At 42.9% G+C, this 17,375-nt stretch overlaps 1 protein-coding gene across 1 annotated transcript in view; it reads left to right on the forward strand.

Moving 5' to 3' along the window:
- LOC311120284 (transient receptor potential cation channel subfamily M member 7-like) overlaps nt 1-17,375 on the forward strand; it is a 71,657-nt gene that overhangs the window by 7,495 nt on the left and 46,787 nt on the right. Inside the window, exons 2-7 of the mRNA XM_084194913.1 lie at nt 6,525-6,604; nt 12,577-12,615; nt 13,034-13,244; nt 14,508-14,721; nt 15,150-15,274; nt 15,590-15,761. Of these exons, the coding sequence (XP_084051039.1) occupies nt 6,525-6,604; nt 12,577-12,615; nt 13,034-13,244; nt 14,508-14,721; nt 15,150-15,274; nt 15,590-15,761 (841 nt within the window). The remainder of the gene's footprint in view (nt 1-6,524; nt 6,605-12,576; nt 12,616-13,033; nt 13,245-14,507; nt 14,722-15,149; nt 15,275-15,589; nt 15,762-17,375) is intronic.

Consider the following 17,375-nt stretch of genomic DNA (forward strand, 5'->3'; position numbering starts at 1 on the left):
CCAATTAAGGTGCCACCAACCTCCTGTGATTCCAAGATGAGGTATTCTATCTACAGCATTCTAACTGCCTTGTGGGAGACTTGGTGCTGCTCTGACTCAGAGCTCTGAGGCAGATTTGTTGATTATTAGTATCTAGAGTTGTCAGGCACAAAGTTCACAACTGTCTGGTTCTTATAGGGCTTATCTACTGGGGATGTCTGACTGATGCTGGGATCAGGACAACTATACTGAACAAAAATATAAACGCAACATGCAACAATTTCAACGATTTTACTGAGTTACAGTTCATATAAGGAATTCAGTCAATTGAAATAAATTCATTAGTTCCTAATCTATGGATTTCACATGACTGGGCAGGGGCGCAGCCATGGGTGGGCCTGGAAGGGCATTGGCCCACCCACTGGGGAGCCAGGCCCAGCCAATCAGAATGAGTTTTTCCCCACAAAAGGGCTTTATTACAGACAGAAATACTCCTCAGTTTCATCAGCTGTCCGGGTGGCTGGTCTCAGACGATCCCGCAGGTGAAGAAGCCTGATGTGGAGGTCCTGGGCTGACGTGGTTACACATGGTCTGTAGTTGTGAGGCCGGTTGGTCGTACTGCCAAATTCTCTAAAACGTTGTTGGAGGCGGTTTATGGTAGAGAAATTAACATTAAATTCTCTGGCAACAGCTCTGGGGGACATTACTGCAGTCAGCATGCCAATTGCACGCTTCCTCAAAACTTTAGACATCTGTGGCATTGTGTTGTGTGTCAAAACTGCACATTTTAGAGTGGCCTTTTATTGCCCCCAGCACAAGGTGCACCTGTGTAATGATCATGCTGTTTAATCAGCTTCTTGATATGTGTGCACAAAATTAGAGAGAAATAAGCTTTTTGTGCGTATGAAAAATGTCTGGGATCTTTTATTTCAGCTCATGAAACATGGGACCAACACTTTACATCTTGTGTTTATATTTGTGTTCCGTTTAGTTTATTTGTCTTCCTCTCCTCTCTGTTATCTCCTTATCTCTCCCTTATGGTGTGTCCACCTAATCCTTCTGTCTTTGTGTTTAGTAGTAGTCTTCTTAATAATGCCTACTTAGAGGTGAGAAAGAGAGCGGTCTGTCTGTGTCTGCTACAGAGGAAAGGCCAGCACACAAAACACTTTGTGAGAGGTAGGCCTATTCACCTCTTAGAGGACAAAGGAAGTTGATTGAAGTATTTTCAATTTTCTTTATTGTTAAAAAAACACAGAGCATTTTTCAATCAACACTGGCCTTCTGAGGATGACTCAACAACACCTCTTTTACACTTAATTTTTGTTGTCATATAGCAGATGCTGTTATCCAGAGCGACTTACAGGAGTAATTAGGGTTAAGTACCTTGCTCAAGGGCACATCGACAGATCTTTCACATTGTCTGCTCTGGAATTTTAATCAGCGACCTTTCGGTTACTGGCCCAACGCTCTTAACCGCTAGGCTACATGCCTTTTACACCTTATCCTGCTTGACCCTGAGCTTCTCAGCTTGTCATACACCTTGCCTGGACCGCTAGCCTGGCAGGTGACAACAGTATAGACTTTCTCTTGTTATTAACACCCCAGCACCACTACTTCATGCTAATGTCCTCTCTCTCTCCCCCAGTGTATAGACTCATTATGAGTGTGAGAACAGGCTGGCTGGCCAGGTGTTATCAGGAATTATGTGAGTCAGTCAGGCATGTCGGGCCAGAGGAGTGAGAGAGGAGAGGTTAACTAGGGCTGCAGGCCAGGTCTGTGGTGTGCATTTAGCCACCTTTCTCTGTCACTGCCTTAGCCCGCCTACCTGAGAAACGGGTTGGAGAGAGGGTAGGAATTTGGGGGGTGGGGGGGTGCTTGATGAAACTGACTCATGTTGTCAGAAGGTAAAGGGTCAACAGAGGTGTGTATGTATGTGTGTGTGTGTGTGCGTTTTATGATGGAAATGTGGGCTGATTAATTTCCTACAGGAAGACTAAGTGGCCAAAAAGAGCCCTTCCTCTGTTTGGCAGAGAGAGAGGGAAGTAAATCTCAGAAAGACAAAAATAATGGTGTTCCAAAAAAGGTCCAGTTGCCAGGACCACAAATACAAATTCCATCTAGACACCGTTGCCCTAGAGCACACAAAAAACTATACATACCTCGGCCTAAACATCAGCGCCACAGGTAACTTCCACAAAGCTGTGAACAATCTGAGAGACAAGGCAAGAAGGGCCTTCTATGCCATCAAAAGGAACATAAAACTCGACAACCCAATTAGGATCTGGCTAAAAATACTTGAATCAGTTATAGAACCCATTGCCCTTTCACCAACCAAGAATTCACAAAATGGGACAAACACCAAATTGAGACTGCATGCAGAATATATCCTCAGTGTACAACGAAAAACACCAAATAATGCATGCAGAGCAGAATTATGCCGATATCCGCTAATTATCAAAATCCAGAAAAGAGCCATTAAATTCTACAACCACCTAAAAGGAAGCGATTCCCAAACCTTCCATAACAAAGCCATCACTTACAGAGAAATGAACCTGGAGAAGAGCCCCCTAAGCAAGCTGGTCCTGGGGCTCTGTTCACAAACACAAACAGACCCCACAGAGCCCCAGGACAGCAACACAATTAGACCCAACCAAATCATGAGAAAAGAAAAAGATAATTACTTGACACATTGGAAAGAATTTACAAAAAAAAAAAGAGCAAACTAGAATGCTATTTGGCCCTAAACAGAGAGTACACAGTGGCAGAATACCTGACCACTGTGACTGACCCCAAATGTAATGAAATCTTTGACTATGTATAGACTCAGTGAGCATAGCCATGCTATTGAGAAAGGCCGCCGAAGGCAGACCTAGCTCTCAAGAGAAGACAGGCTATGTGCACATTGCCCACAAAATGAGGTGGAAACTGAGCTGCACTTCCTAACTTCCTGCCAAATGTATGACCATATTAGAGACACATATTTCCCTCAGATTACACAGACCCATAAAGAATTAGAAAACAAATTCAATTTTGATAAACTCCCATATCTATTGGTTGAAATGCCACAGTGTGCAATCCCAGCAGCAATATTTGTGACCTGTTGCCACAAGAAAAGGGCAACCAGTGAAGAACAAACACCATTGTAAATATATTTATTTATTTTCCCTTTCGTACTGTAACTATTTGCACATTATTACAACACTGTATATAGACATAATATGACACTTGCAATGTCTTTATTCTTTTGGAACTTTTGTGTGTAATGTGTAATGTTTACTGTTAATAAACAAAAGTGAAATAAACAAACAATTATCTATTTCACCTGCTTTGGCAATGTAAACATGTTTCCCATGCCAATAAAGCCCCTTAAATTGAAATTGAGAGAGAGACCTGCCTGTGTAATTGGCAGAGAATGAAAGGTGGAGAGGGAAATGTAGAGACCTGCTAGTATAGTTGGTAGAGAATGAAAGAGAGGGAAAGTGAGAGAGAGAGATGTGTCTGTGTTCCTGGCTGGGGCTTTAAAGTGCATCTTAAGTGAGTCTTTTGTTGCCTGACATTCTCAGGTGCCATGGTTACAGGTCAGCGGGGACCAAAGCCTCTCTAACAACCCTCTGTTAACACTAACTATCAGACCACCTGAATGAGATGTCCTGTGTTCATTATCTGAAGCATTCAAATCTCCTCCTGTTGTTACCATAATATCACCGTCCTATTGAAGATAGTTTTACCATAATGAATAGGACTGGGAATTGCCAGGGACTCACAATATAATATTATCACGATACTTAGGTGCCAATACGATATGAATTGCGATTGTCACGATTCTCTGTGTGTGTATATATATATATATATATATATATATATATATATATGTGTGTGTGTGTGTGTGTGTGTGTGTATATATATAACACATATGGAATCATGTAGTAACTTAAAAAGTGTTAAATAAATCAAAATATATTTTATATTTGAGATTCTTCAAAGTAGCCACCTTTTGCCTTGATGACAGCTTTGCACACGCTTGGCATTCTCTCAACCAGCTTCATGAGGTAGTCACCTGGAATGCATTTCAATTAACAGGTGTGCCTTCTTACAAGTTAATTTGTGGAATTTCTTTCCTTCTTAATGCTTTTTAGCCAATCAGTTGTGTTGTGACAAGGTAGTGGGGGTATACAGAAGATAGCCCTATTTGGTAAAAGACCAAGGCCATATTATGGCAAGAACAGCTCAAATAAGCTAAGAGAAACGACAGTCCATCATTACTTTAAGACATGAAGGTCAGTCAATACGGAACATTTCAAGAACTTTGAAAGTTTCTTCAAGTGCAATTGCAACAACCATCAAGCGCTATGATGAAACTGGCTCTCATGAGGACCGCCACAGGAATGGAAGACCCAGAGTTACCTCTGCTGCAGAGTGGGGGAAAAAAAGTATTTAGTCAGCCACCAATTGTGCAAGTTCTCCCACTTAAAAAGATGAGAGAGGCCTGTAATTTTCATCATAGGTACACGTCAACTATGACAGACAAAATAAAATAAAAAATCCCGAAAATTACATTGTAGGATTTTTTATGAATTTATTTGCAAATTATGGTGGAAAATAAGTATTTAAGACTATTTATTTATATTTATATTTATTTATTTAAGACTAAATACTTTTTTCCCCCACTGTGTGTGTGTGTGTGTGTATATATATATATATATATATATATATATATATATATTTTTTTTTTTTTTTTTACACCATTACTTGGAGTCAAATATCTATATAATATTGTGACATGTAACTGTATTGATTTTTTTCCCCCATCACTAATAATGAACAGAGATAGCCTTGTGAAACCAGCCTGATCTCGCGATAGCTCACATTCTGTTTCACTTCACGTCGAAACGTGAACGTAGCGGACAGTCTGCTTGACCAGGCTAGAACAGATTTGAATAGCAGTAATGCCAATGAGCAGAGTGTTGGGCCTAGTTTCAGTGGGAAGTGAGTCGCTCCCAGTGACTATTAGTTGTCTGGTGGTAAGCCTGCCATTATAGATGGTCTTACCAAGTCGTCCTGAAGGTACCTAACCTGTGGTCCCTGTGTATATAGCGGAGGTGGTTGGTTGAGTGAACTATTCTCACGTGACGAGTGAGGCTGTGCGTCTCAGCAGGTGGTCTGAAGAAGATATAAATTACTGAGGCCTCTACCATCCTGCCCCTCTTCTCTCTCTCTCTTGTAATAAGCAGTGTGTCTCAGACACATTCATCAGCCCTCTGAGTGTCTCTGTCTTACAGATTAACTCCTATTCACAGTTAGAGTAACACAGGAGGTTTCTCTCTGCTGCTCACTGATCGCTCAGCTTTTAACAGACACGGATTCACAATATGCCATCACCTTTTAGACTTTGAGACCTGAGCTATTATGTGGTGAGGGATATATAGAGAGAGGAAGATCTAGAGTTAGAGATGGTATCTGTGGAGATCTGTTGAGGCTGCGGTGCTGGTCTGCGGTGCTGGTGTGGTCTGGTGTAGTTGTTTGGTCAGGAGATGCGTGAAGTTTCTTTGGTATGTTCCTGTACTCGGCCCTTAAACACTACCGCGATGAAGATGAAGAAGACTTCCAGGTAGACAACCTGTTTTTATCATTGTTTTATAACTTCTGTTGTTCTAGAAGTTCTGTTCGAGCAGTTTTGCTGCTGTTCTAGAACTTCAGTTCTTCTACCTCTGTTTCTAAAACATCTGTTGTCCGAACACTGTTTCTAGCTGGTATGTTCTTTCACTGTGGGACAACAACAGGACTACTAGGCCACTTCAAACCTTGTCCTTTCCAGTGTTGCGTAATCTCAGCTCTTTGCCAGTAAACCACTGTACCCAGTACCTCTCTGAGTTAGGAGGAGGTGAAGAATTTCAGGCTGTTTCTTTGTGAAGGGAAGGATTATTGGTGGTAATCGTCTGTGAGGCCCTGCGAGGTTTAGAACCAGGAACAAAAAGGTATCGGAACGACGGAACCCTGGAAATTAATTGAAAATTCTTCTGACATAAAGCCCTCGCTGGACGCTCGGACGCCTGTCTCAGGAGGGAGAGAGTTTGTGGTTGTGAACAGACCGCTGCTGTTCACACACACACTGCTGTCCCCTTGGCAGCACTAGCAGCTCTGGTTTAAAACACAGCAGGATTTAGTCTGATTACATTTATTAGTTTATCAATCAGAACACTGAGCCTCCTGGATTATGGGGTCGCTAGGAGCTCCTGGCTGGCCATTGTAGTTTGGGGGGAGCTAGGCTCTGTGGTTACTGGTTAGTTACCACAGCAAACATTGATTGGACTGCCTTTAACTGTGAAAATATTATCTTGTATACTTCTGTGTTGACTTGAGTTCAAATTGTAAATATGTTTGTTGAATGTTCAGGGTAAGTCAATTAAGCAATCAAGTAGTCCAACTACAGGCCCGTTTGAACTGTACATTGGCCAATGGGTTCCCTACTATAGCGATCTCAGATACAGGGATCCGATGTGTAACGTTCTGATTCATTATATTTCTGTCTCCTTCTCTCTCCACAGTCCCAGAAATCCTGGATAGAAAGCACTTTCACCAAGAGGGAATGTGTCCACATTCTTCCAGTGTCGAAAGACCCCCACAGGTATGTACTGTGTGCGTGTATGTGTGTGTGTCTGTCTGTGTGTTTCACATGTATCTCCCTCCCTCCCTCCATCCTTGAGTGTTTATTACCTGCATGGTGGGGTTAGTACCCTGTAATTACAGTGAGTGTGTCAGTAAAGGCCAGAAGGTGAAACTTAACCACTACTGTAGTAAGTAAGATTTGGTGTTCGGCCAGGGTGTAGCCCAACAACTAGGTTAACCTCCAACAGTGAGTCAGTCAGTCATCAGGCAGTCAGCCAGCCAAGGGCGTAACTTTGTGTTGGATATTGAAGGGGTCAGGGTCAATGGGTTCCGGTGTCAACACCCCTCTACCGGGGGCTTGGCCCCCCGGGATATATTTTTATTGCTGTGAAATTGTTATTTCTGGTGAATTTCTAAGGGAAAATGCATCTAAAAATGTCCTGATAATGTGGTCAATATACCCCAATAACAACTGAAAAAACAATATTTTTCTATATTACTTTAAACTGTGTTCCTACTCTTAACAGTTCAGAATGCCACCACCACACCCATTCTTTAACTACATTTAAATGTCAAAACCCATTATTCTATTTGTGTACCCTTCACCACACTTGGCTAGTACATGATCTTGAATAACTAATTTCTTATACCCAATTCACTTAAAAGGAGTCGAGGCAATCTGAGTCCAGAAACTTCTTACACAATTTAATTTCAGTATTAATTCATAAAATAATTCAGTGTCAGTTCGAAATATAAATCTTCAATATGGATAAAGCAATAGACTTCAAAGTAAACCAATCAGTATGGCGTTAATCTCAAGCAATATACTTCATAAATACATAACATTGTCGTTCACCGTCAAGTAAAAAACATACTCATTGAATAACCAGTTGCAACCTTCTATACAAAGGTGGGCATATAGTGGTACAGAGAGGGTCAGATCTTCAGTCTCAATTACCTTAAATGCACCAACTACCTGTTCATGCCAGTCACTGCCAGAAATAAAATGTGGGTATATTGTTTTCCTAGCTATGGTATCCAGCTTCTAATGGTGGATATGACAGACGGCAACATGGTTCAATCTGCTTTGTGTCATTGTTGAGCACAGCCACGTCTTCAACCTCCATGACAACCAAATGAAATCAGAATGCCAGCAACAAAATGTGTTATAGCACTTGGGCTACAGTCAGCAAAGATGAGTTGAACCGATAGTTCCAATCTGTGTGCGATGTAAATAGCTGTGCAATGTGTTTTACCAGACTGCCTTATAACTCAAATTCAAAATGTTTACCTGATGACCTGTTCGTCCTCACCCTGTGCCTCAACATGGGTGGTGCTCTCCCTCTCTCTACTGACTGTCTCTGACACCTGCCATGACAACCAAATGAAATCAGAATGCAGGGAGCAGTTGTTTTGTTATAGCACTTGGGCTATAGTCAGCAAAGATGAGGAGTTGAACTGATAGTGCCTTATTACTCAAATTCTCACCTGATGACCTGTTCGTCCTCTCCCTGCATTATTGTTGCTACCATGGCTAGAAGAAGAGATCTGTGACTTTGAAAGAGGGTTTAAAGGGTGTGTGTCTCTGTCACCCAATTGAACTATTCTGGGAGGTTCTGGAGCGGCACCGGAGACGGCGTTTTCCACCACCATCAACACATTTCTCGTGGAAGAATGATGTCGCATGCCTCCATAGAGTTCCAGACACTTGTAGGATCTATGCCAAGGCGCATTGAAGCTGTCCTGGCGGCTCGTGGTGGCCCAATGGCCTATTAAGACGCTTTATGTTGATGTTTCCTTTATTTTGGCAGTTACCTGTACATAAATAATTAGCCTACATCTCAAAGTGTAGCTTAGGTGATATGTCCACACCGATGTTGACATGAGGGAGGCATCAGAAAATGTTGCCAAACTTTAATTAGACGTTTAATTACATAAATATAGGACAAACTCCAGTCATGTTTGACAAATATAATGTAGGATCATTAACATTAACATCTAAATCCCTCTCTCTTTAATCATCCCTGTTTCTCTCTCTATTCATTCCTCTTTCGCTCCATGTCTCCCATCCCACCCATAGCATTATTAACCAAAGCTAGCAGAGCGGAAACCAAAGCCTACTGAAGGCACGGTTCATTCAGATCAAGCACAAGAGTGGAGAGAAAGGCCAGTGCCTGTAGCGCAAATGGTATCACCCACCTTGCACCTCTGAGTGGAGGCAGTCAGCATTTTGAAACTATTTAACTATAAACTTAATTATTTAAACCCTGGAGGTTTTATGCCATTTTATGAGGCATGTCTTACCTTGTTTCAAAGTAGCCTAGCCAAAATCAGACCATAGAAATGGAGGGAATTATTTGATAAATACTTCCTTATCCCATTGAAAGCAGCTTTCTTTCATTGTCCAGCAATCCTAGTCATATTAGCAACCCATGCTAGTTGTTGCATCTTTAGATCTCCCCTCTTTCTAAATGTGTGGTGTGCTTTTTTAGTGTGTTACCGCTACTTGCATTCTGGAACATTCGTGCAGAGCCTACTGCCGTGTGCACAATGCTGCACTTACAATGTACAGTGGTTGTATGAATTTTGGATCTGTCGTCCCAGAACTGTCCCAGAGTCTGTTTTGAACCGTCACAGACATATATTTGTATCGTCCTGGGACGACGGGACACCCTTAATTTCGAGCCCTGTAGCTACGTCTCCTCAGTGAACAGCAAAGAGAGGGAGGAAGTGCACGCTGCTGAACTGTTAATGCAGGGCTGCTGCCTCTGGGGACCGGGCGCAACCAAAATAGTTTTCGGCGGCTGGTGGATCCAATCATAAAATGAGGAACAGGTGTTGTTTTCTATGTTTATAACATTACAATATAAAATGAAGGTCTGACATGTAGGCTAGGTTATGTGTGTGTGTGTCTGTGTGGTATGAAGTTTAAGCCTTGTTTGAACTTGAAGGTCTCGTGCAGCTTAGTAGTATTTCCAACTTGAACTTGTTGGAATGTGACATTGCAGTGCTAGAATTCTACAGAGGTCCCATTTGTGCACTTTTCACACTACTGAACCGTGCTGGCCTGGTTACAATGCTGCAACTGTGTTGGGAAAGACAATCTGAAAAGAAAATATCAAATCCAGCACAGTACGGTTTGGGTTCGAGACAGTGGGAAAAGGGTGCTAGTGTGTGTCTGTGTGTAAGTGTGTGGTAGGCTACAGTCATTCAGTTCACCACATCTACTGGACAGCTAGACACTCAAACAAGTCAGCTCTCTTCAAAACATGTATTTTATTGTGAAGTACTAACAGAGGATTTCACGCTGGCTATTTTTCCCAATATGACATCAATCGTTGCCAGGTTACCCACAGTGACACAGATTCCATCCCCACACTCTCTAAAAGTAGTGGTTCCCAACCTGGTGTTCCTTGAGGAACTCTCAGGTGTGCCACAAAACTTTTCCTAATCTTGATTTATTTCTTTATTGAACACTTAGTTAAAAGTGACCAGTGGAATGCACATGGGAGCACTAGTGCCGGTCAGATAATACACTAAACGGCACATGGTTACATCAGTCCAGTGTGCTCAGGCTGTTACATTTGTATTATTTGAGGGGCGTGCAATCACAAGCAAAGTCATTTGTATCATTTTACTTCGTCTGTGAAAACCATTAGCACAGGCAAGTTTTATTAGGCTTAGTCAGTCATTTCTTTCTTAATATATGGCTCTGGACTTAGCTATACCACAGCCTTTGCCATAGAACCATATGGAGCATGGCTTTGTGTCTGTGGTTCCACCTTTTACAATGCAGAAAACTGCTCATCTGTAGCCAAAACCATTCAAACCTATTTTACCTGAGCTACAGTTTCTTCTTTCTGGCGCAGGTTGCGAGACGCTCTTAAGCGGGTGCACACAAAAATTAACCATCACGAGTAAGGAACTATCAAAACGATGAAAATGTTTCAAATAAACCCTATCTAATCTATAAAAAAAGGTTTTCACAGTAAATAAATGGTTTGCAGTATGGATCAGATGAGATGGAGGTCATTACCACTAAATAAATGAATAGGTCAATTTGAGGTCTGACGTTAATTTTATATCCCATCAAGGTGTGCCACGGTTAGAAAAAGGTTGGGAACCACTGTTCTACAGTCTAATGGAATGTTCTACAGTCTGTGGTGGGTTAGCCATCTCTCTCTCTCTTTCTGTTGTTTTTGTTTCCAACGAAAGAGTAACTAATCTTTACAGTTTCCTCCAACTCACACCGTTACTCAGTAATTTATCTCAGTGTATCTTTACATAAATTATTTGCTGGATAACATTTCTCAATACACATCCATTACACAAAACACGAAAAGCAAAACACAAACATATGAAACAAACACATTCTTCAGTAAAAAGGCCCTCTAACATTTACCTAAATTGCCCAAAGAGGCACCAACTTTAGGCACTTTTGGAGATCATTCCACATGAGGCGCAAAAAAACTAAAAGCAAATTTACCTAACTCGGTGGAGATCATATCCAATATCAGCTTTCTGTATAAACCAGAGGAGTCAGTTATATATCGGTGTGAGTGGTACTCAATCAATGCTAGCTGGTTTACTTATTGATCATACTAACAACACTGCTGCTTCCTGTTGAAGTACAACCCAGAGATGGGCTAACAACGGGTACATGATGAATGTGTCTTCAAACGGGACTAGATACAAACGGTTGTCTGAGTTCATCTCTCTTATTTTATAAGGCCAGGTTACAGCTGCACTATATATACAAAAGTATGTGGACAACCCTTCAAATTAGTGGATTCAGCTATTTCAGCCACACCCGTTGCTGACGGATGTATAAAATCGAGCACACAGCCATGCAATCTCCATAGACAAACACTGTCAGTAGAATGGCCTTATTGAAGAGCTCAGTGACTTTCAACATGGCACCATCATAGGATGCCACCTTTCCAACAAGTCAGTTCATCAAATTTTTGCTCTGCTAGAGCTGCCCCAGTCAACTGTATGTGCTGTTATTGTGAAGTGGAAACATCTAGGAGCAACAACGGCTCAGCCGCGAAGTGTGTAGGCCACACAAGCTCACAGAACAGGACCACCGAGTGCTGAAGTGCGTACCACGTAAAAATCATCTGTTCTCAGTTGCAACACTCACTACCGAGTTCCAAACTGCCTCTGGAAGCAACGTCAGCACAAGAACTGTTCGTCGGGAACTTAATGAAATTGGTTTCCATGGCCGAGCAGCCGCACACAAGCCTAAGATCACCATGCGCAATGCCAAGCGTCGGCAGGAGTGGTGTAAAGCTCGCCGCCATTGGACTCTGGAGCAGTGGAAACGCGTTCTCTGGAGTGATGAATCACGCTTCACCATCTAGCAGTCCCACAGACAAAGCTGGGTTTGGCGTATGCCAGGAGAACGCTACCTGCCCCAATGCATAGTGCCAACTGTAAAGTTTGGTGGAGGAAGAAAAATGGTCTGGGGCTGTTTTTCATGGTTCGGGTAGGCTCCTTAGTTCCAGTGAAGGGAAATCTTAATGCTACAACATACAATGACATTCTAGACGATTCTGTGCTTCCAACTTTGTGGCACAAAGCGAGGTCCATACAAAAATGGTTTGTCGAGATCGGTGTGGAAGAACTTGACTGGCCTGCACCGAGCCCTGATCTCAACCCCATCAAACACCTTTTGGGATGAATTGAAACGCAGACTGCGAGCCAGGCCTAATCGCTCAACATCAATGCCCGACCTCACTAATGCTCTTGTGGCTGAATGGAAGCAAGTCCGCGCAGCAATGTTCCAACATCTAGTGGAAAGCCTTCCCAGAAGAGTGGAGGCTGTTATATCGGCATATTAATGCTCATGATTTTGGAATGAGATGTTCGACGAGCAGGTGTCCACATACTTTTGTTCATGTAGTGTATCAAGTACTTATGTATATAATGTATGTATAATACTTATATTTTACTTCATACTCTAATGTGAAGATGTGTTTGTTGTTTCAGATGCCTTCCAGGATGTCAGATCTGCCAGCAGTTGGTGAGGTGAGTCTTTGGCCCTATTCGGATCTCCCAGACAGACATGAGCTCAGTCCATAGTGCCCCCAATGTATAGTACTGTATATAATACTTCACTGTATAGTACTGTATATAGTACTCCACTGTATAGTACTGTATATAGTACTCCACTGTATATAGTACTCCACTGTATATAGTACTGTACTACACCCCGGTCCTGTCAAGGAACCATTACCTTCCAGGCTTTGTGTGTCATGAGGAACACATCATCCCTCTGAGGTGACTGAGAGAGGGTAGATGGGAGAGCAGGACCTAGACTGCTCTGTGTATATCTCTCTTTATGGAAGTGTAGAGGGGGAAAGCTGATGATTCCTATGGGGCTATGACGTGTGTGTGTGTAAAATAATATTTAGCTCTCTGTCCCCCCCCACCCCCCTTCCTCTAGATGCTGCTGTGGTCGGCTGGTCCGGCAGCATGCTGGGTTTACAGCCAGCCTGGCCATGAAGTACTCGGACGTGAACTTGGGTGGGGGGGCAGAGGGTGGGGTGCAGCCGGAGTTGGAGGAGTGGGCTGTGGACAAACACACAGAGGAGAGCCCTACAGACGCTTACGGCATCGTTAACTTCCAGGGAGGGTCGCACTCTTACAGAGCCAAGGTAGGGTGGAGAGAAGCTTACACACTCAAGCGCACACACACACACACACACACACACACACTCACAGAGACTGACACTCCCTAAGCGCTTAACCCAACAATCCAAAACAGTGTCTAAGTCACATTGTGTCTATGGCCATCACCCCAAATGTATACAGTATAAGACATCCTTTGACCTGGCCTGGCTTAGCATTCTGGAAACTCTTCAGTGCCCTGAGCTGAGCAGCCTAGCCTGTCTAGCCTTCCTCGATAGCCAGTGGCTTCATCCCAAATGGCATCCTATTCCCTATATAGTGCCCTACTTTTGACCATAGCCTATTGGGCTCTGGTCAAAAGTAGTGCACTATGTAGGTAAAAGGGTGCCATTTGGGACGTAGACAACTATACCACCTAGGAAAACACTTTTACCTCAGACTAACTTACTTACTTAGGCCTTTGTATAAACATAGGTAATGTTTCTGATGAGTCAACTACATTTTACATTTTCTTTTTTACATTTTAGTAATTTAGCAGACGCTCTTATCCAGAGCGACTTACAGTTAGTGAGTGCGTGCATACATTTTCATAATGGCCCCCTGTGGGAAACGAACCCACAACCGTGGCGTTGCAAGCGCCATGCTCTACCAACTGAGCTACAGGGGACCTACATCCTTTTCAGACTAAACTAAGTGTTTATTGTTGTGGTTATTCTACATGAAGGAGGTGAATATAATCACATAACGCCATTTAATCTAATATTTTAGAAACAGCAGTGACTATAATACGAGGAAATCCCCCTCTTAAAACTACAGGTTTATTATGCCTTGGAGCAAGTGAAGGGGTTGGGTGGCTGTGAGACTGAGGATATCCTTTACTGTACTGTACATTCCGCTTTCCATGGCCCAGATTAACACATTTAATGGAGAATCTGTATCAAGCATGTCCATGTAGGTTCGGGAAATCGGCCCTCAAAGACCCAAGAATTGACATTGCAACATCATTAATAATAATGTTGCGCTCAGGGTTCAAACTTAAAATTAAAGCTGGGCGTCTTTTGAAAGGACTACAACATTTTGTTTGTACATGAGAAGTTCTAACCATCCAATTTCTCCTTTCGGCTCCGCTCTCTCCTCTCCTCTCCTCTCCTCTCCTCTCCTCTCCTCTCCTCTCCTCTCCTCTCCTCTCCTCTCCTCTCCTCTCCTCTCCTCTCCTCTCCTCTCCTCTCCTCTCCTCTCCTCTCCTCTCCTCTCCTCTCCTCTCCTCTCCTCTCCTCTCCTGTCCCCAGTATGTGCGTCTGTCCCATGACAGCAGGCCAGAGAGCATCCTGAGGCTGATGCTGAATGAGTGGCAGATGGAGCTTCCTAAGATCCTCATCTCTGTCCACGGAGGCATCCAGAACTTTGACCTGCACCCCCGTATCAAACAGGTGGTGGGGAAGGGCCTGATCAAAGCTGCTGTCACCACTGGGGCGTGGATACTGACGGGAGGGGTTAACACAGGTGACACACATACACATTTGCATAGAAAAACGCACATACGCTAGCACACACGTGCACACAGATTTGCGCAAACTCTCTCACACACTGACACACACACACACACACTGCTATTACAGTTATTGTTCTTATTAAGCAAAAGGCACACAAGTCGGGTGTTCTGTCTTAGCAGAGTACTACTGGGACCTAAAGACTGTGTTTAACTCATTATGGAGACCTAATGATCATGTTTGACTCATTACTTAATGACAGTGTTTAACTGATTACTTACTGTAGTGGGTTAATTAACCAGGCTGGTGTTTACTCTGACTGGTCCTGATAGTGACACTCCACTGCAGCAAACTGGCTATCCAGACAACTACACTTGTAACTAGTCTGTTTGGATACATTGCTTGTTGTTGATTGGTTGTATTTGAACCCCTGACCTCCAGGTGTTGCCAAACATGTGGGTGATGCACTGAAGGAACACTGTTCTAGATCGTCAAGGAAGATCTGTACAATTGGAGTCGCTCCCTGGGGCGTCATTGAGAACCGCAATGACCTCATCGGGAGAGACGTAAGGAACACACAAGTTTGTTTTACTATCCTTGTGGGGACCAAACAATTGATTTAAAATCCTATTTTCACTAACCTTAACCCCTAAACCTAACTCCTAACCCTAAAATAGCCTTTTTCCTTGTGGGGATCGGCGAAATGTCGTTTTCCTTGTTTGACTATCCTTGTGAGGACTTCTGGTCCCCACAAGGATAGTAAAACCCAAAAACCCCACACACAAACAAGCACATCACAATACTTACATACCCAGTATTTATTTTTCAAGTGGTCAAAAATATCTGCTGTCCAGTCAGAATAGTGTGTGTGTGTGTCCCAGGTTGTAGCCCCCTACCAGACATTGCTGAACCCCCTGTCCAAGCTAAACGTGTTGAACAACCTCCACTCCCACTTCCTGCTGGTGGATGATGGGACCGTGGGGAAGTATGGAGCAGAGGTCGAACTACGCCGCCAGCTGGAAAAACACATCAAACTGCAGAGGATACACGCACGTAAGCGACACACACACACACACACACACACACACACACACACACACACACACACACACACACACACACACACACACACACAATAAATACATTGACCTGCAGAGGATACTTTAGCAATAAGGCATGAGAATCGTGGATTATCGTGAATAACACACCATTTTGGTCTGTTCTTACGCACAACGGGAAGCGGAGTGCCGGTAAACAATACTTGAGTGTGTTATTCATGATAATCCACAGGTTGGAGTGTGTTATTCATGATAATCCACAGGTTTGAGTGCCTTATTGCTTTTATAAAACGATTACTAACATATTTTTAAAAAAGATTAACAACATGTTTTCATTTTAACAGTAAATTCATTTGATTTCATCCTTCCACCCAACAATATAGTCTGGTCAAACCCCAGTTGTGAGTTCTATTTCTGAGGTTGCTTGCCAAAAGCACTGGTTGTTTGTTTTATTGGCACATTAGCTAGCCAAGCGGACTGGTCGCCAGTTCTAATTGCTAAGGGTTACTATGCCGGCTAGCTATTTTTCCTTTGCTAGCTAAGCAACTAAAGCTAACACAATCCCATCAAGCAGCTGGAATGACAGCAAACTAGCTCAATTTCTGTTTTTCACCTTTGTTTATTGCCATTTCTTTGGATATTTCCATAATAATAATGCTGATGCATGAACAGGGCCCGCCCCGCCCATTAGGCAGGATTAGGTGGCTGACAACGGCGGCATTTTCTGAGCTAAACGTATCTCGCCCAATGGCATATGGGCTATTTAGGTGAGTGCTGATGCCAACCCATGATAAGCAGTGCCCACTTTGGCAAAGCCAGGGGCGCAAAATATTTATCTTGTCCATGCCCAGCATGCCTCTCCAGAGTGCTGTTGAAGATCAGCAGCGCTGCGTTGCTTCACCAACACTCAAGTCACCTATCATAAATAATGTAGTCTATAGGAGACTAGTAACCTATGTGGTTTTTCTGTAGCCTACAGACTGGAGACCATATTTATGACAATGTTATGAGACAGACACTTTTGGCACGTGTCTCCGACCACATACCCCTATTAAATAAAAATGCACTTCCATATCCTAAAACCAGGACAGGTCAAAATAAAATGGACAATATGGAATTAAATTAGGCTACTCCCGTCTGCTGCGGGAGTTTCACGCCGTGGGCTAAATTGTCATGAATCAATGATTTCAATTGTAGGCCTATTTGTCAATTTTTTACGAGCTGATCATAGCGAAGAAGAAAACACGTCTGCATTTACCGCTGTGTAAACACATTGATTCTCACTGAAAATAGGCTCATAACCGCTGTGTAAACACATTGATTCTCACTGAAAATAGGCTCATAACCGCTGTGTAAACACATTGATTCTCACTGAAAATAGGCTCATAACCGCTGTGTAAACACATTGATTCTCACTGAAAATAGGCTCATAACCGCTGTGTAAACACATTGATTCTCACTGAAAATAGGCTCATAACCGCTGTGTAAACACATTGATTCTCACTGAAAATAGGCTCATAACCGCTGTGTAAACACATTGATTCTCACTGAAAATAGGCTCATAACCGCTGTGTAAACACATTGATTCTCACTGAAAATAGGCTCATAA

This window comes from Coregonus lavaretus (genome assembly GCF_964263955.1).
Source record: "Coregonus lavaretus genome assembly, contig: HAP1_SCAFFOLD_161, whole genome shotgun sequence".
Lineage (NCBI taxonomy): Eukaryota > Metazoa > Chordata > Actinopteri > Salmoniformes > Salmonidae > Coregonus > Coregonus lavaretus.